General features: G+C 34.3%; 1 protein-coding gene across 4 annotated transcripts in view; it reads right to left on the reverse strand.

Moving 5' to 3' along the window:
* Positions 1-8,996: 8,996 nt before the first annotated feature.
* Positions 8,997-21,521, reverse strand: part of LOC106880339 (uncharacterized) — a 29,511-nt gene continuing 16,986 nt past the window's right edge. For 2 of the 4 annotated variants that reach the window (XM_089348874.1, XM_089348875.1), the window contains exons 2-5: positions 21,160-21,192; positions 20,027-20,091; positions 12,690-12,731; positions 8,997-12,051 (exon numbers count right to left, since the gene is read on the reverse strand). In XM_089348874.1, the coding sequence (XP_089205000.1) occupies positions 11,189-12,034 (846 nt within the window). In that variant the 5' untranslated portion in view covers positions 12,035-12,051; positions 12,690-12,731; positions 20,027-20,091; positions 21,160-21,192 and the 3' untranslated portion in view covers positions 8,997-11,188. The remainder of the gene's footprint in view (positions 12,052-12,689; positions 12,732-20,026; positions 20,092-21,159; positions 21,193-21,521) is intronic. The other 2 variants (XM_089348873.1, XM_089348876.1) reach the window with 2 other exon arrangements.

Below are 21,521 nucleotides of genomic sequence, written 5' to 3' on the forward strand. Positions count from 1 at the left end.
ATTATTAATTATGAAATTCTTTTAATATGACGTTGTTTCTGGAATATTAAGTATTAAAAAAAAAAACTGGTTTAAAATATGCAGGAAAATAATTAGAATAAATAATAAAAATAATGCACAAATATGTTTGACTTCATATTTTTAAAACATGCATCTCTTCAGACTATTTTAATGAAGCTTGATGTAAGAGTTTGAATTAAATTCTAACACATTTGCATTCTGTGTATTATTACACATGCATACACACACATATATTTCTATACCTTCTACTCTCCATCAATAGCTCAAGTTATAAAAAGAAACAACCAAATTGCAGTGATGTTTACGCTGTATTCTCATGACCTTATATAATTTGATCATTCATTAACTTGAGATGTTTTTACTGTTTTGTTTTTCCTGTTAAGTTTAAGATTTTTATTTATTTCTAAATGTTTAAACAAGAAGCTCTTATATTCCACAAAGAATGTAATTTTACTTCCCTTTAATTTTCTGCTATAATGTTTTTGTAAAATGTCAGTCTACAGGACCAAAAACAAATATTTAAAAAATCCATTTTAGGATTGTTTTTAGTTTTTTTTGTCTCTAATTTTAGATTCGATAGATTTTTCTTTATAGCCTACTTACTTAATTAATTAATTGATTAAAGTTGTATAGTTTCAACTGAACAGTTTCTATGATCAAAATTATTCCAACCTTGACTATCTTATCTTCCCTTAAGGCATAAGGTATTTAAGACTACATCAGTTAATATATCCTTTTTGTAAGACAGTACTGTATACTTTGAGGGAAATTTTGTTGTTATATCTAGTAGTCTCCCTCTTTGATTTTGACAACTCTCTTATTTTGGTTTATGATGACTCAGTGTATTTGCAAATTCTTAGTTATTTCAAACATTTTGATTTTATCTGTATAATATCAGTGAGAAACAATAATTAACTAATCTAGTTTTACTGGTTAACAATTTAGAAAAGGAAGCTTCATTTTTAATGAAGATATAATTTAGTGACTTTATTGAAAGAGTTTTATCACCTGATTGTCATTTTAATGTCCTGAACAAATCTGCATCTTTCCATATTTCAACTGTATCCAGCAAATGTCAGGTACGATCTAACCATTTAGTATGAGCACTTCCTTAGAATGTTCCTTTCAGTTAACTGATATCTTAAATGAAGTAAAGACTCATCTGTCATTTGTTTAACTCAACAGAATCTGAAGCTAATCAAACAGTCCTTCAATTTCATGAAAACATGTATCACTTTTCACCAAAATTGTTTGATATATAAAGACATATATCATCACCATCATAATTATTTAATGTCCTTTTATGTTGGATTGGTCTGCAGTTGTTATTCTATTTGAGGACAAAGATATTCAAGTCATATATTTGTCCACTGCTTGCTCTACTTAAACCATGCACAAATAACTCCGTAATCTTTAATTTATCAACCAGTACCTTTGTTACTCAACACTTCCTCAAAGCATAATCAACTTTCTTGTTATACTCACTACATTGGTGCTAAGAAATAAAGCAAAATCTGCCAGACAATTTTTATTCCTCCTCATATCCATAGATTTCTAGGCTCTATGCACCACTTATTAACACAAACCTTACATCAAATCTCTTATCCCTTATGTATAGATTTTTTTGCTGTTTCATCTGGAGAAGTCTTCGGTTTCAATGGCTGCTGTGCATGACTGTGGCTTTGAACTGGTTGATTTCCCTCCCTATTCTCCTGATTTGGTTCCATCTGACTATCACATGTTCCCCAACATGAAGAAACACTTGGCTGGGTACCAGTATCTGAGTGAAGATGATGTCATATCTACTGTTGATGACTGTTTTAACCAACAGGATGACCACTTCTTCACCAATGAGATCTAAGCACTGTAACACCAATGGAAAAAGTATGTGGACCACAAGGGGGACCGTGTTGAAAAATAAACCTCATTCGGTCACATTCCATGAGAGCATCTTGGTCGCCTTATGAACTTTTCAGCCAATCGTCATACTTCTTTTCTGCACATCAAACAAAGCCATTCTCCTCATGATGCTTGGTCCTCTCTTCTTTCTTACTTACTAAAACATTAGTCTTTGCCAAATTTACCTCGAAGCCTCTCATTTCTAGGTTTAGCTTCCATGCTTGGAATTTCCTCTCTAATTTCACTATAAATTTAGCTATGAGAACTAAGTCACCAGCATATAAGAGTTTCCATGGACAGCTAGTCTTAAGTACCTCTATGATGACCTATAGGACTATGGTGAATAGAAAAGGACAGGACTGAGCCTTGATGTGCTCCTACCTTCACTGGAATTGTTGACTCTTGATTTACTTACTGCACATAGTTTGTATAGCCCTTACATGTCATTTGTCTACTCTTTGTTTCCTTAGAGATTGTGAAATTATTGAATGCCATACCCTGTAAAATGTCTTTTCCAAGTTAATGAATGCCAAGAATAGTGGCTTACTCTTCAGTCTATTTCTCTTACAGTTGCCTCAGTAGGAAAATTGCATCCATTATAGCTCTTTTGAGCATGAAGCCAAACTATATGTCCTATATTACCCTCTACATATTGGTATTCCCCATCATCTGTACCCCCACCCTTATTTAGCACTCATTACATTAACCTCTACCTGTTTACTCCCCCTTCACACTGCTATGAAAGCATCCACACATTTTTTCACTCACTCCCATGACCCACTGTCCATATCTTCACTTATGCTTGCCTTCTTGTTCCTTGATAGTTTGATCTTGCACCCCATCACTACCATCCTTTATCTCCTTCAGCCACATATCTCTATAGCAAGATACCTGTGATTGTCTCTCTGTTATACTTTGTCTTTCAACATTTGGCATAAAGCTACCCACCTCTACCTTCTCCTCTCAAATACTTCCTCTTCTTAGTGGGAGCTTTGTCTTGCAAGTTACATAGCAACATTGCTAGTGCTGGTGGCCCCAAAAATGCACCCAGTACATTCTATTAAGTAGTTGGTGCTAGGAAGGGCATCCAGCCATAGAAACCATGCCAAAGATGACATTGTAGGTTGGCATGGTACTGCAGCTTGCCAGTTTTCTATCAAAATGTCCAACACATGCCAGCATAGAAAGTGAATATTAGATGATGATGACAATGTATGAAATGATGCAAAAATGGCATTACAAAGGTTAAAATTGTACTTTGGAGTCAAGAAATATTCCAGTCCTAATGGCTAGCGAGAATGCTCAGTTGTGAACTACATTGGAATACTACACATATGGGACAGTGTTACACCTGTTGCTGTACAGAGGCATAAAAGAAATTTATTCAACTTATTGGCAAAGAGTTACCCACCAACATAATCTCAGATCTACATACTTTGTTTCTTCTCTATATTCTTTCACCACTATAATTTCCTCTGAACTAGTTAGCTCCACACAACCTCTTACTAGGTCTGTATAAAACGTGTGTCCATAAAGCAATTCATAAATAAAAATACTGGATATCACACTTCACTTCTGTTTTCTCACCAGAGACCAATGGACATACTTTTCAGCTGAATATTAACTGCACCGATCTGACCGATCTGACCGATCTGGGATGCCTGCACTTGTGTGTATAACATCATCAAACGTTGAAAGAAAACATATTGAAATAGAAAACATTGACAGATAGAAATAATGATTCTTCACAACCTTATATACATAAAGTGGTAGTGATCCAGCATGGCAACAGCCCACTGGCTGAAGCTAGTAAAATATATATATATAAATAAAATTAGTGTTTCTTCATTGGAGAAATACACAGGATGTAATCAATATTGGATAGTACTCTATAGTATGTAGCCATGTAACATCTCTAATGATTAGCTATAGGTTTCTCAAAGTTAATAATGGTGATGATTGAACTTGGTACATTTAGTTGTTGATGTTGACAAAGAAGCAGACCTTAGCATACAAGTTTTGAGAAAGGTATGAGACTTCTGAAATACATATTGGTAGAAGGGAAAGTTATGCAAGTTAAAATGGTTTACGATATTTACTTTTGATATACTACTATAAAACTCTTTTACTTGTTATAATCATTAGACTGTGGCTATGTTGGGGCACTACCTTGAATTTTCAGTCAAATGAATCGACCCTGTATCTTTTTTTTAAAACCTGGTACTTATTCTGTCAATCTCTTTTGCTGAGCCACTAAGTTACAGGGATGCTAACACATCAATACCCGTTGTCAAGCAGTGGTGGAGGAGGACACGGACACGCACATATATATATATATATATATATATATATATGCAAGTTTCTTTCAGTTTTTCTCTTCCAAATCTACTCACAAGGCTTTGGTTGGCCTGAGGCTATAGTAGAAGACACTTGTCCAAAGTGTCATGCAATGGGGATGAACTCGGAACTATGTGGTTGAGAAGCAAGCTTCCTACCACACTGCTGCACCTGCACTCAAACTAAATATCTTTGTTCCATAACTTGGCGAACTCTTTTTGACCCTTTGGAGACAGAGCCTCATTTGGAGTTTCAGTGCCAAGAAGACAGAATCCTTTTCACAAGCCCTACAGATAGCATGCACTTATTTTTCAAAAATATTGTAAAAAATAAGGTAATTACTTTACATATATAAAACTATATATATTCTTGTAGGAAATTGAATGAACTAATACAATCTTCTTTGTTATTTAACTTTTTGGCTGATAGATTGGCCCTGTCGTCTCCTAAGAGTTAAGATCTAATTTATAAATCAAAACTAACAACCTAGTAGTAGTTTTATAAATAACTGGCAGCTAATCATGACAATGGTCTCATCTAATGCTTAATGAATAGAAATTAAGTCTTGGGTTCAGTCCCACTGTGTGGCAACTTGGACAAATGTTTTCTACTATAGCCCTGGGTCAACTTGTGAGCATTTTTAGTTTGACTGTGAGCAGACTTGTGAGTAGATTTAGTTGACTGAAACTTAAAAAGCCTGTCGTAAATATGTGTTATGTGTACCCTTTTCCTGACTTAGTGTGATGGCTGCAAATGAGCATCGGTCATACAGGTTATGTTGTTCATTTACATCTTTCCATGGAAAAACATGTCTGGCTGTGGGAAATGTTTCCTTGCCTGGAAACAGGTATGGGTTGGTGACAAGAAGGACATCTGGCTGTAGGAAATCTGATTCAACAAATTCTGTTTGACCCATGCAAGCAAGGAAAGTAGATGCTAAATGATAATGGAAAATTTTGTTTGTGCTAATTCTTTCACTTATTGACACCAAGATGAAACATTTATTTTCCTATATCTACTGTCAGTAGATATAGACTTTCAAAAGTTTTTTTTTTTTTTTTTGACATCTTAATCAGTTTAGTGAGTTAAGAAACTTGCCAAAGAACTCTTGAAGCTTATATCAAAGTATGCAGGATAAACACTTTGTTCTGTCCTTATCACATTATTCAGGTTAAACATCCATACAAGGGACAGATCTCGAGTTACTTCTAAGTCTAAAATTTACACGTAGAATATGTTTTACATTTATCTGTCACTCGCAGAGATACCTGACTTTGCCCGTGTCACATGGAATTGAAGAATTAGACTTTTCTTTTATATTTTCTCTAATGAACTGGAATATCTATGATTCGAATTTCATCAAAATTGCAGATTAAGAATTTTAATGAGTGTTCTTTCTCTCTTTACACACTCTAACAAAAATTCTAATCATGACATATTTATCTCATATATGAAACCTATTCAAAAGTTTTTGCTCCTGATGAATAGACACATGGAGCTCTAATATGTGGGAGTTAAGGCCCCTATTGGGGGTGGGGTCTTAAAGTCAACCAGAGAAGTTGAATTGTTGGGAATCTTCATAACTTGGGTCTTGTATCTATTGTTCAAATTTCTTTGAAATCGGAAATATATGTATGTTCACTGGGTTTGTAAAAGAGAGCAAAGCTACAGGAAACCAAAAGACGAATGATCACAGTAAGAGTCGGCTACCCTGTCCTAGTCGTTACCACTCCTCAATGTAGGATTCCTCACCATACAGGTGGTGGGCACAGCCCTAAGATGATGCATTATGAATCTATAGCAACTGGAAGGGTGTGACCCAACTCAAACATTAACAACTGTGTGACGTGGGCTAAGGGGAAATGAAAGTGTCACCTCTGGAGTTTGCCAATGATCACTGTGCCGATAGGTAACTGGACAGAATAAATTTGCAATCTATAAATCTCTTTGAATGACCAGTTACTTATCTGAGAAGGCCTTGAAATCAATGTTACCATCTGGGGACTATCTCTGACCCAGTGATTATATAAAGACTCAAAGGAGGCCTGCAACCAAATAACTTTACTCAACACATTGCAACTGAATCACTGGAGGCAAAGATGCCTCTCCTTTACTTGACAATTTATGCACCACATTGCAGAAATCACAATCTAAGTATATTTCAAAGCAAACTCTTACACTGTTGTACCATTGAATTACAAATAATGCTCATATTGTATCCTTGGGTGACCCTACAGCTTCCAAGAGTACAATTGTATTCATCTTGGCTAAGGAAAAATGACTAAATTGTAGGAGTTAAGCCCCCCATTAAGGGGTTTTACTAACTCCTAAGAAGTTGAAATTTTGGAAATGTTACTTCCTTTGTGTCTAATATGTATGGTTAAAATTTCATCAACAGCAAAAATATATGAATTTTCATGGGGCTTATGGCCTCATTTATGCCCCCTCACTTTCAAAGATATACTGCATTAAATCTGTCCTTTTTTTGGCCCATGACACTACATGGACCCTAAGTAAGGCATGTGTAAAATTTGAATGAAATCGGTTGTGTAGTTCTCGAGTTTTAGGGATTTGCACAGACAGACATACACACATTCTCATCTTTATATATATACTAGCAGGCATACCAGGCGTTGCCCTGGACTGTTTGTTAAGTATGCCTGTTTGGTTATTTGACCATTCACGGATGCACCTCTGAATTGAATGAAAGAAATAATGGCAGATGTTCCCTGTGTTGTTTGATTTATTTAGCGCAATAGTGAACATGCAGAGTCATATGCTCACACCATTGTCATTGTTTTCCATTGGGACACTAGGTCGATCTGTGAAAAACCGGCAATAATTGAGTTTATTTTCCTTACGACATAACTACTGACATGTGCTGTTTAGCAGATGGAAAGGTTGAGCCTAAAGATATGACATAAAGAGAAATAGTATGTTTACCGGCTGTTTGACTGGTTTCCACATACAACATTATCTGAACAAAAAATTTGATGTGTGGCCTGTGCAAAAAAGATGAAAAGTGTAGTATCTGTTGCCTACCTCACAATCAGGGGCACTTAACGGAGAGCATACTGTGAAGATTACGCTAATGAAATAAATAAGGTGACAAGGGTATGGTTACTTGATGTTTTCTTGTTTGCCACATAAAGCAACATCTGTTGTTGTCTTTCCCCTGTAGTCTCTGTAGCTCATGCAGCAGTCGCTGCAGCATCTCTTGTAAGTCAATCTGCATTGTGCTGCAACTCGTGCAACAGCAGTTGAGGAAGCATCTCTTGTAAGTCGATCTGCGTGTTGTGCTGCATTCTCTGAAGCTTGTACAGCAGTAGTAGAGGAAGCATTTCTTGTTCGGCATGCTGAACGTTGCTTGTTGCTCTGGGCAGCTTGTTGCACAGCAATACGTGCTAACCAATCACAACACTGCTGTTCACTTTCCCTTCTTCATGCCGAAGCCATCCTAAGTGCATTGAGAGAGTTCCTCCTGGCAACGTCCTTGGCAGATTCATTTGCATGCATATGTTTACTTTTCTTTGCAGCATTTGTTTGCCAACCTATATTGGATCTTTTGCGTTGAGGCATGGTGGAAAATTATCAGTTTACGCAATAGAAAAAGTCTTAAGAAAAAAGCGGTGAATGTGTAGCACCCCCAAAAAATAGTAAAATGTAGTTGGCAAAAATATTAATCAAACAGACCGAATTAAGGATTTTTAATTTTGGGTAAGAGTTTTGAAGTGGCTAGTTCAAGTTAGAATAATTATATGAAAAAGAGTGCTCACATGAAAACAGAGGCAAATCGTAACTTGCAAATGAATACTGCTGGCAGTACTATGCAAGCAGTCTATAAGAGCTCACCACAACTGACAAAGTAAAATATTGATTTTTTCCAGCTGGGTGTGTGTCTCGTTTTTTCGCTGGCTCAAGTCAAATCCTAGGCGAATTGAGAGTAGTCTATTTATGTTGGGGGTACAGAATTTCGAGGAAAAAAATTATATGAAAAAGCATTTTAAGTCAAAGAGAGCACACATGTCAAATTTGGTGAAATTTGGTTGAAAATTGTAGGAGTAGAAGTGGTCCACACACACAGACAACTTGCCTTTTAATATATAAGAGAGATAGATTACTTGAATTTTTTTTTTTTCCCTTTTTTTTGTCTTTTTACAATTTACTCAAAACCAATTTTTATTGGAAAATAAGTCACTTAGATATCATCATACAATATTTTCTGGCATACAAGTTAAATTTTTCAGACCAAAATTTACAGCCAAAATAGGTAAGTTGACTTATACACCAAGACAAATTTGGAGGACCAAAAATTCCATTTGAAATGCAATAGGACTTGGAAAGATGGTGACTATGTTTGAATGTTTATACTATATACTATGTCAACTTGTATGCTGGAAAATACAGTATGCTAAATAGTTTTTGTCAGCTCTAGAGGATAAAAGCAGATGTTCAATGCATTGTTGGCTTGGACTTTCCTGCAGGCCTTTTCTATATGTCTAATTTTTAATATTTCCTACTTAAAGAATATTAAACAACTTGGTATTCCAGCATAATTTTATATTAATTCTAATCTATATTACCTTAAAACAATTTTTACTTAGAAATATCAATTCTTATTTTGTTAATTTTTACTGGATCTGTCACTGGCATAAAATTGCTTGAAAACTCATAGTTCTTTTGAGAAAGAATTTAGTTTATATAAAGTACATATGCAAGGAAAAATAAGTGCAAAAAAATATGGGTAAGAATAACATTTTATTCAACGTAAACAACTTCAAAAGAAAAAGTAAACAAATTTATTAAAGTGAAATTTGTTTATGATCACAGAATTCACACATCTGAAAATTTAATCTTTTCTGATTCTATCACAACGTAGATAAAAAGTTTCTTCAAAATTTATCATGAATTTTATATAGGTAACTCAATGAAATCCTGATAACTAGAAGCATATTCTATGCAAGAGATAAATTGGTTAATAACATGGCTTTTCAAAGGGATTTGGTATACCTTATGAGAAACTGTACTGATGTATATTTAATAAATGAGTCTAAAATGCACATCATATTAATGACAAAGTATAATTTCTTGGTAGGAGTAAATGGCAAGATAGTAATGAGAAAATATTCAATTATAACTTATTAAACATGTCAAGTTATACTTCTAAATACTGATCTCTTTTAATTAGGTACAATATCAATGTTATGGAATCATTATCAGTATTTTACTGTATTTTATCATCCCCAGAAAAGTGAATAGCAAAGGTGACCCTGGGGAGGAGGAGACTGACACTCTGAAAGATTAGGCACCAAACTAGATAAAACTAAACAGATCTTCCGGAGTTACACAATGCATGATAACTCACCCATCATTAACAAGTCTAAATAACATGAGAAATTTTACATATCAGAAAAAGATGTGACTTAATATAAAAACGATTCATTTTCCAAATAACCTTCCAATTATCAAAATATCTGTAACCACTTTGGCAATAGTAAATATATACAAAATATAGGAATAATACAAACTTTCATATTAGGACATAAGATCCTGAACAATAGAGTTGAGAATAAATCATGGGAATTAAGACAACATACAAATACTTTTTTTTATCATTATAAAAGAAAATATTAAATGAAAAGTGATAAGGTGGGAATCTGCTTTTTCTTAACAAAGAGAAAACAAAAAAATCCTTAGGATCAGAGAAAAAATACTTTGAGACAATTATTTTATGAAGCCACACATTTAATTAAATCTACAATTGTCTATTAATATTAAGATTAAAAGGTGTTTTTTTCCAATATCTACTTACTAGGAATATCTGGAGATATCCAAAGGAGAATTGTGTTGAATTGGAGAAAATAGTATTCCTATAGTTATTTAATGATTGAAGAAGCTGACCAAGTGTTTAAGGTTCTGGCCTGGTGATTGGGAGGTCAACAGTTCATTTCTCAGCACTGGCAATGTGCTATGTTCTTCATAAAAACAAAACTTCAATAGCTTAATTTCTATAGCTGTAAATGGATATTGTCAGGGGTTACAGTGTGATATTGTTAGAAATAGAAGCACTATTGATGAAAAGAATCTTCTGTTTCCAATGCTAAGTTCAAATCTTATGTGCTGTTTGGGGGTTAACCAAAACAGCAATCAAATCTTGTGAATAACCAATCATTTAAATATTGCGCAATTATTTTACTCCCTAACATGTTAATTTGTTAGAATAATTAATTTGGTTGGTTATAGACTTATTTGTATATATAAAATAGGTCTTTTATCGTTGCCAAAATAATTTCTTACATAGATCCAAGACCATGTCTTATTGTAATTAACTTAATTTTAAGCACAAGGTCACAAGTAGTTTTGGAAACTAGTGGGGTATAGTTAATTTTTAATTAACCTAGCTTTATGTCTACACTAGTACTTATTTAATTAACAAGGGTGGTGTTGATCCCGTTGGAATTTGATCTCAGAAACAGAGATATAACTGTCCTATAAAGAATTTTATCTGACATTTCTACTACTCTACTTTATGGAACACAAAAATAACCACTGCTTGCAGTATGAAATTCATTTAAGTATTCTTTATATTCTTGTACATTTTTTTACTGACAAAGCACCTATTTATCTCTAGATGCAATATTGATATTCATAAAAACAGAAATACTTTGATGGTACCATGTGTACTGTTCAGATCTACAGTAGGTGGCATAGTAAAGATTAAACCCTTTTTCAAGTACCTTTTTGAATTAACATATCTGGAAGAACAATAAAGGTACATCATTTCTTACGAGAAAAAATATATCTTATTTACAAAATTGTCTCTTATTAATTATCTGATGTGTTATTTTCCTAAACTAAAAATTCTTAAAAAAAGTTATTTTTAGTAAAGATGATATCTGAATATTTCAATGATATTTTCTGATGTAATACATTATCTCGGAGCTCCAGGGTCTTTCTGAGTTGGTGAATCAAACATTTTATCTTCTATAAAACTTTTTCTGCGTTCGGTATTATCAACACCAGAAAATGCATTTTCTGAACCCACAGGGCTTCTTTGTCGAGGAGATTTCAAGGCAATGTAGTTGGATGTTTGGCCACTTTTTTTTCTGGAATTTACATTAATAGGTGGTAAAATAATTGCAGCTGGTCTATTTTGAGATTCCACATAACCAGAGTTCATTTGATAGGGTGATTTTGGTTCAATTATTTCATCTTTGTCTGTTGGACTTCTTCGACTGGTTTTAATTGCTGGAGGAATTTCATTTTGTAGATTTTCTGGTTTGTCTAAGTTCCCATCTTTGCATTCTGGTTCAGTCACCATTGTAGATGATATACTTTGCTTTCTATGTTGGTCAATGGAAGATGGATCAACAGAAGATGTTTTTGAAGATGGCTTTTCTAAAGTCTGCTGCCTCGGAACATTTGGAGGGGATTTACTTCCGGAGATATCCAAAGGAGAATTATTTTGAACTGGGGAAAGTGGTGTTTGTTTCCTACTAGTGGATTCAGGCAAAGAATTAAATGGAACTGCAAGCACTTCTTCAGTAGTATTTGGTATTGGTGCATGGAGAGATGGTTTAAAATTAAGCTTTTGTTGAGAATGATCCCCAAGCTGGGAACCACTGTTACTACATGAGTGCTTTGGGCTACCATGTTCAATTATTTGGGTGGGTACAATAAACACTGGTGGTCTGGGACCCAAACACTCATTGGTTCTTGAAGTGCCAGTGTTAGAATCAGTTTCAGACTTATTTAGATCATCAAAGACCACAAACATTGATTTACTGCTGTTCTCTGTAACAAAGAAAGTGAAACAAAAATATAAGAATGAATTGCTTTTGAAACTGGGAACAAATAGATTTTTAAGTACAAGAAATGAGGCTGCAATTATTATTCTACTGAAGTACAAAATCATTGTTCTTAGTACCTGAAATCCAGTATTCTTGAAAGGCTACTGATAATGTGACCAAGTCGTTATACATATAATTATTCAACTTTACAATCACAAATATATTATTTTGAATGATGTAGTTGTTCAGTCTTTAGATGAAAATATTGATTAGATTTATGTAAGCATTTCAATTCAGACAAATTCATACTTAAAACTACTGAAAGATCAAACTCTAGATTTTAAAAATAATTAGTTAATTCTAATATAGTGACTGTCACTAATTACTATGTTAATGGGCCATTGGAAACTTCATTTTATGTAGTGTAACTGTGCATAAGTTATCCTTGTCCAGGCCATACCTACATTAATTCTTGATCCAAATACAATAAATTAATGAAATGTTTGATAGTTAGACTGTTGCTCTTATTGCTTACACACACTTTACAAAGTGAGAGCTTCTCTACAGCTTGGATTACTGAGCTTATTTAAAGTGATGTATCTGCGCTAAAAAAAAAAAGAATTCAATTTGGAATCTACTTACGTGTATTTGAGGTTGTGCTTTTATGTTCTTTCAAAGAGGTTTCTGAAAAGAGATGTTTTGTTTATTTTTTTTGTTATATTTCTTTCATTTTAAGTAAGTGTCTTTGTTATCTATTTGTCAAAAATTAATGTGATGGCATTTATTTGATTCATTTGGAAAATGATAATATAGTCAAAGACAGTTAAAACCCTGCCCCAAAAAATTTGTTAAAGTATATTTTCTTTTGATTGAATTTGTTATTTGTTAATTTTGAGTGAAATGAATGATTAATACTGAATGAAAGGACAGGGTTTGCTTTTGAGCCATACTATTTTCTTATTCTTGTCAACTGAACAGCTTTTTTTCTTTCACTTCAATCAATGCACAAAAATTTAGTGAAAATCAAAATAGTGAACCAAATCACAGCAATTATTTACATTGACTTACAAATGTAGGTGGGACAACTTTTTGTGAGAAAACCAATTGCATGCAAAAACAAAAATCCATCTTACAGCTAAACAACCGTATTGACATGTATGATCACCAAAAGGGAAAATATCAATCTTAAAATATCAACTACTACTGAAGTTTTGCACATGTTTTTTCAAATGATTGGGAGGGAAACTTTGGGAATATTATCATCGTTTGTGTGTGAGAGAATCACTTGACATTTTACCCTGTCATAAATCTTGAAGTGATAGCATAGCTAAAAGGAAAGATGTGGTCCACCTCAGATGGCACTTTAGCGGGTAGCACTGTTGATGTGTATTATGTTGTTTTACATGGTGATGAGGGCTGCCCTGGGTGGTACAAACTCTTGCTACATCACAATTGGAATATTTTTCTATTGTAGGAAATATGCTTTGGGTGGTTGTCATTTTCCTATAACAATCTTCTTTCATCCATAATTAAATACTTGGTATGCTAAATATCTCCTATCTTTGTTAATATTGACTGGTATGCATGGAAACATTCCAGCCACAGTTTTATGTGAACCAACTTTCTCACTTATTGCTTTAACATCATAAATGTTGAAGCAAATGTTGATTGTTACAAATGTCTGGTGTCACATATATTCATTCAAAGGTTGTTTTGTATTTTCAAAAAGATTTCATAACTTCTCACCCTATCTCGCTGAGTGTTATGATATTTATCTTACAGTCATATTACTAATAGTTCTTCACAACTCCATTACTGTGTCACATTTTTTTTTTAAACATTACTTTTTTACACATGAGGAACCTTTAATATACATGACCACCCTTTATTTATCCCTCCACCCATTATTCTATCCTTGCTACCACTACTCTGAAATACCATGCACCTCAGCAGGACCTTCTTTTCCTCACTAAATTTTTCAACTATTCTTTCATTATAATAAAAATGATCATCACCTTCACACCATCTTTAATATTTCATCTTGCTCAGTGGTTCCCTGGCTACTTCAGTAGTTACACTTCAGGGTCACCTACACATCTAGTAGTTACTTGTCTCAGTGGCTACATGTCTATTCGTGAATATGTCAATGGTTGCTTGTCTACCTCAGTGGTCACCTGTATGAATGGTAGACAATACTGTGTGACAAATACAGTCTATGAGGTGGCATCAAAAAGTTCCTAGACTAGTTCTGTACCTCCCCTACAACTCTAATCCTCAACATATCAACTTCTGTTATTTCTGATTAAGAATACTAGAGTTCTAATACAAATTTATGCAACTTATTCACCATATACAATATTCTTGTGCCAGTAGCACATAAAAAGCACCCGTTCCACTCTCAGAGTGGCTGGTATTAGGAAGGGCAGACAGCCGTCGACACCATACCAAATCAGACTGGAACCTGGTGCAGCCTTCCAGCTTACCAGTTCCATTCAAACTGTCCATGCCAGCATGGACAACGGATGTTAAATGATGATGATGATGATGATATGTGACTTCAAAATTAGTTGTTATTGTTTAATCTCAGGTCATCTCTGATTAAGCAAATCTATGACTAAAGGTGTTCTAGCCATGACTATCCTGTTTTGTTTTGGGGCATAGTCTTTCCAAGATAATATCATTCAATGTGTCCTCTTACTTTGTAAGGAGGTAGGGTGTGATTTCAGGGTATTTATTATATTTAGTATCTGTTAGCCTGTATGACCTCATGGTTTCAGGTTCAGTCCTACTGCGCAGCAACCTGTAATTTGAGGTCAATCAATGTCTTGAAAGTAAATTTTTGCATGTAGAAAATGTATAGAAGCTTGTCATCTGCATGTCTTTATGTTTAGTCCCTCTTGACTTGATAACTGGTGTTGGTTTGTTTATGTTACTGTAACTTAGTAGTTTGGCAAAGTGAGTCTTATAGAATAAGTACCAAACTTTGCATGAGTAATAAGGTTGATTTGATCAACTAAACATGTCAATGCAGTGTCCCAGCATAGTCACAGTCCAACGACTGAAACAAGTAAAAGATGAAAGATTTCGAGCAGTTCCAGTGACAATGGTTAAAGAGTAAAACAGTTATTTACTTTATGATTCACAATCATAGAATATCAGTATTATTACTGTCAAATTGTTTAATCATTTAAGATAAAGAGGGAACAGAAAAACTGTTTCAGTTAATTATCTAAATATTCAATCAAGAAACTTTCAGCATTAACAATCAATACAAAGGTAAGAAAGTTTAATAGTGCATTTTTTGCCAGCTGCATGAGAACTGTTGCTGTGTACTACTCTGGTGGCTTTGTAACAGTGGTTCTCAACCATTTGTTTCCCAGTACCAGTGGTATATGGTGGTTGTTGTATTGGGTGTGCTGCCACACCCAATGCCACTAAATTGCAAATAGGGGTATAAAAACAGTTTCCCATTAAGATTTGTGATTAAATTAATGAGTAAGGTTAATATTCATAACAAATTTGCCATTTTCAATGGGTGTGCAGTGCACACCTGGAATATATACCTCTGCCCAGTGCCCACTTTCACCAAATGGCATTTACAAAGGTCCTCTTCTCATGTTTGGAGTGGGGAAGAAAGGACCCAGCAATTATTTTCGTTAAACAGAAGCTAATTTTGTGCAGCAGTTTATTATCCATGTTTTCTTGACTTTATTCTATCTAGCATGATTTCATTTTAGATATTTCCATGGAGTAATGACATATGTTGAATGTTTATGGAAATTACCGAAGAAAGTGGAGATTTATTTAATGAAATTTTACTGGATCTTGGCACATCATCAGTCAATGTTTTGCTCACTGACAAACGCAATGTTTAACTCATATTCTAATCATAACAAATGCTTTTTTGAAAATGTGTTTGAAATATCAGTATTGTAACTGGTTTAAATATTTTGTTTCTAAAGCAAAATCACAACTCTACTGAAATATTCAGTAACCCACCTGACATATGCTGCCCCCTTATGAGCTCTCAATGTCCCAAATTGAGCACTACAGCTCAGGTTAAGAACCACTGCTTTATGCTAATGTTTATTGAATGCTTTTCATGCAAGCCTTATAAAGATATTTGGAGTACTATAACTAATAGTATAAGAAGCAGGCTTTTTCAAATGTAGATTTGTTGCATGATTTTCTGTTTATTTTGGAAGAAGAATAGCAGATGTAAATATTGTAAAAAGAAAAACATGCTGATAAAGAGAAGTCAAATAATACTAAACTAGTGAGATAAAAGTGATAAAATGGTTGGTAGTGAAATATATTATTGTATTTATTAAAAATAAATACAAATGTTTGTATTTTTCTTAACACAACAAGTTAATCTATAAGCAATGAAAGGAATGAGAAGCTTCAGGCTTAATTCTTATGTTTGGTGGTATTACCTGATTTATAGGAAAGTAAAACATGTTTCAATTTAAACAGAAGTTGAGGCTGTATTTGCTTTTTCTCTTTTACATATTTCTGTCATTTAAAATATTTGAATTTTGTTGGAAAGTATTTCAAGTTTGTCATTTCTAATACTGACTTAAAGTGAACTATTTTAATCATGCTCCTTGATTTAGTAACAATTTACAAAGAATTGTAGAATGTTATAAGAATGTTTAGCCACCAGGAGCAGTTGGGAAGGATTATAAAATTTCAAAATTTCATTTTTTATTTTCAATTAAGGTAGGAGCACCAAAATTGTCTTTGTTCCTGGATGCTGAGAACCCTTCAGTACCACAGGCACCAGGGGCCACTGATAACAATCAGGAGTTATAAGCAATAGTATTACAACATCATATTGTGGACATGGACTAAAGATGAAGATTAGAAGAACATTGGAAATCATCTGGGACAAAAAAAAAAAAAAAGTGTGTAAGAGTCTAGACTAAAGGAAAGAAGGCTGCTAGAGGCAGCCTTCTTTGGCTTTTCTAAGATTCACAACTGTCCAAACTGTTAACAATAGCCTGATGGGTCTGCAAAATGACCCGAAGGAATATATAATATATAATGATCTTATTGTATACAGTGCTCAGGTGCACTACAACTCATTGAAAAAAGTAACCAAAACTGCATGAACAGTACATAGAATATGCACAGGAAGTGAACAGTGAAAAAAGTTTTTGTAAAAAAAAATGGGGGTGGGGACATCAGGTGTACTTTTGGCGACTTTCAGGAACCATGGATGTTTTGAAGGATGTAGTGTCTCGACAGCTAACAACTGAAGGAATACTGTAACAACAAAAGGAATACTGTACAAATTCAAGGCTGTGGCACAGCGTGGCCACAGTCTAATGACTGAAACAAGTAAAAGATAAATGATAAATTGAGGAAGAGATGGTATCCCAAATTATAGAACACTTATGATAGACTATTGGTAAAAACAACTACAATGTTATATAAACAGAAAAAGTTCAGCTGCCAGAAAGATGTGGAAGCGTTCTCATCTTGGCAAACATCAAATATTCTTGTGGACATATTCAGAAATTCTAGATTGCAGTATTCAGAGAAGGTGATTGGAATTGTGAGTTTTCCTCAATCCTAACTAAGTGGTGGATTCTGATCCTTCCTTGGTAGTTCATTTAGTATACTAAATTTAAACTGTCTGAATATACTGTGGTACATCTTTGTTTCATCCCATATCTGTCTCTCTGCCTCCCCATCTGCCAGCCTCTTTGTCTGTCCATCTATAAGTGCACTTCAGTATATTTTGTAATCCCTTTTGTGTGTGATGTGTTATATTATTTGTATGGGCCCTTGTGCCCAATAAAATAAACGTTTGTTTGCTACTGAAATGTTTAAAAATGTTTTCAAATTGTACCTTAAGGCTCCGGATTTTAGCAAGTTCAAAGTGCATGGTCAAGAAGTAAAAAAAAAAAAGATTCAATAAAATATAGTATTGTTACTGTTATTATTAAGGCAGTGAACTGGCAAAATTGTCAGCACACTGAAGAAAATGCTTAGTGGTATTTCATATGTCTTTATGGTCTGAGTTCAAATTTTACCAAGGTTGACATTGCCTTTCGTCCTTTCAGGATCAATGAAATAAGTACCAGTTGCATACTTGAGTCAATGTAATCAACTAGCTCCTTGTACCTTCAGTAGAAGGGACTACTACCACTATTGTGAAATGATGATGATGATACACAAGCACGCGCTTGTGCATGCACACACACATACATGTATGTATATATGCATAGCTACCTATCTATCCATTTATATATATGTGTGTGTGCACATGCGTGTGTACCTTTAACATTCTTATTGCATCCTTCTATTCATTGTATATTGGGAAACATCTCTCACCCTTCCTTTCATTTTGAAAATCTGTTTTTTTTCACATTTTTCTTTCTATGGAGACTCTAGCAAAAGGTTTGTATTTCTTGTATTTGTTCAAGCCCTTGTGTGGCTAATAAAGATTATCATCATCATCATCATTACAGAAGTCAGCAAGCTAGCAGAATTGTCAGGACACTGACAAAATGTTAACTGATATTTTTTTCAGCTTTGTGTTTTCAAAGTTCAAATTCTTCTGAGGTTGACTTTGTCTTTCATTTATCAGGGTTGCTTCAGCCTGGCAGAATCATTCACACATGGGGCAAAATGCTTAGTGGCATTTCATCTATCTTCACGTTCTGAGTTCAAATTCCACCGAGGTCAATTCTGCTTTTCATCCTTCCAGGGTCAATAAAATCATGACCTTACAATCATGAGCTGAATAACCTAAACACTCAGCCACATGCCATCATGTGGTCACCCTGTGATAATTAGCGTAAAATGTGAATGGAATGCTCAGCTACATGCATGTTATTATGTTATTCTGTGGATTGAATCAACAAGAGCACATTGTCATAACCGACAGAGAGCAATTTTTTAAAATCAACTTAGCCCCTCCCCTGAAATTGTTAGCCTTGTGCCTATAGTAGAAAGGATTATCAGTATTGTAATTATTATTATTATCATTAAGGTGGTGAGTTGGCAGAATTGTTAGCATGCTGGTTGAAATACTTAGTGATATTTCATTCATCTTTATGTTCTGAGTTCAAACACTCCCAAGGTCAGCTTTACCTTTCATCCTTTCAGGATTGATAAATTGAGTACCAGTGAACCATTGAGGTCGATGTAATCAGCTAGTCCTCTCCCCACAAATTTCAGGCCTTGTGCCTTTAGTAGAAAAGATTATTATTGTAATTATTATTATCATTAAAGTGGTGAACTGGCAGAATTGTTAGCACGCTGGGTGAAATGCTTAGTGGCATTTCATCTGTCTTTAGGTTCTAAGTTCAAATTTCGCTGAGGTTGACTTTGCTTTTCATCCTTTCAGGGTCAATAAAATAAGTAACAGTTGAGTGCTGGAGTCGATATAATCAACTACCCCACCACCTAACTTGCTGGCCTTGTGCGAAAATTTGAACTAATTATTATTATTTACTCATACACAGACTAGGACCCCAAATTAACAACAGGCTGGAGGTTGGTAATCAATATATTATTTAACTACATCTGGATGTATGTAGGTTCATTCTTAATAACATGCTCATGTATTGTTTATAACAAAAAAAAAAAAGGCAAAAAAAAGCTGCACGTATAACACATAACTTAGAAGCAGCGCTACAGATGTACCAACACACATGAGACTGAAACATAGCCGACCTCACGCACTTCTCATGAGGAATTCCGGAAGAAGCTTCGTGAGACAACTACTGAGACGCTTCCAAAAAAAAGAAAACTGTTGGAAAACAGTTTATAGCAGAGACTCCATCTAAGAATATCTGAAGAAGGAATTGTAATTCCGAAATATCATCGGACTATAGTTAACTAAATTACAACAGGTATATAGTCCATTTAAAAAAATATTATAGTGCATTGTTGTACCATTCGAAACTTTTTATTCGTTATTATTATTATTGGTTAAAGTGTGATGAAGAAAGGTAACAACTTACATGTTGAGACGAGGGCTGCAATGTGGGATTATACTCACGTGTTGTTGGTGATGACAATGTTGTTGCTGAAATAAAGATGTTTGTCATATTGTTAGATGCACTTCAGAAAGAAATCTGGATTTCTGAAATGAGCACAAAAACAGTGTTTGAACAATTGGCTTAATCTACCCTAGTATATCACTGGTACTTAGTAAACCCCTCTCAAGATTCAAATATAGAAAAAGAAATAGAAATATGAACCATTTTTTAAATAGTGGTTATTAAAGCCTCAGGAAGAATGAAAACAAGATGAAAGTTATTGTTATATTTTGGGATGGTCATCTATTTTTCTTGCCAAATAAACACATGCACTATATATTGGTTCTCCACTTGTTTATTATTGTTCTTATTTTATGTCTATTGTCTGGAAATCTTTTGTCACCCACTTGTGACCTCTTCAGCAACTCTCCATTCCATGTCTCTCTTCCTGTTCTGTTTAGTCCATTCTGTTTTTCTATGGCGTGTAACCTTATCTGTGCATGCATTTGCATTTGTATCTGTGTGTGTGTGTGTGTATGTGCACATGTGTCTGTGTTTTGTATGTATGTTTTGTGTGTGTGTATATGGGTTTGCTTACTATACTGTTTGTATCTGTGTCCTTTTTATCTCCCATTCTATCTTTAGTCATTATGTTGTGTAGTGTAGTGGTGGTAGGCGTTATTGTTTCATTCGTGTTTTCTGTTGAGGCTCACTCTGTCTATTACTATGTTTGTGGCCTCTGTAATCTGTCTAAGTGTCATGTCTGTTCTATGCATTGATAATAACTTAACATCTCTGTTATTAACTGAGCCACTATGTTCTAATTGAGCACGTTGGTAGAACATTGATGAGCTTTTCTCCTCTTTGAGCTCCCACCAATGTTCACCTATGCTACATGCCATCTCCCCAGGGTAAGGGGAGATGGCACGTAGTGTAGGGGAGCAGATAGGTGAATACTGGTGGGAGCTCAAAGAGGAAAAAAGCTCTTTTATTTATAGTAACTGAATGTGAGTTCAAACTTTCAGGATTACTTTGGAAATTAATATCATTGTAGATTAATATTGTGAAGTAAATTGTGAAAAAGCTAAAGAAGGAACAAGTAAAAGAGTACTTACTTGTAGCTGTTGAAGGAGTAAGAACTGTTTTTCCTAAAACATTGAGGAATAATATATTACAATGGTTGGTTATAATCCACTCAGGTGTAGTTTTAATGATGTGTTATAGAATAATAGCTGTACTCATCAGGACTTCAGTGAAATATTAATTTTCATATGTTACATCAAGGACAAGTTAGCATGGCGGATTTAACAGTGGAGTCAGTTGATTTTAGGACATAAAATGGGAGAAGTAGGATGCTTTGTGTACTCTTAATGTAGTTCTCAGGGTGATTCAGCATGACACAATTTGTGACAAGGCTGGCCCTTTGAAATACTGGTACAATTCATTTTTGCCAGCTGAATGGACTGGAGCAACATGA

The sequence above is a fragment of the Octopus bimaculoides genome, chromosome 3 (genome assembly GCF_046866305.1).
Source record: "Octopus bimaculoides isolate indiv1 chromosome 3, ASM4686630v1, whole genome shotgun sequence".
Taxonomy (NCBI): domain Eukaryota; kingdom Metazoa; phylum Mollusca; class Cephalopoda; order Octopoda; family Octopodidae; genus Octopus; species Octopus bimaculoides.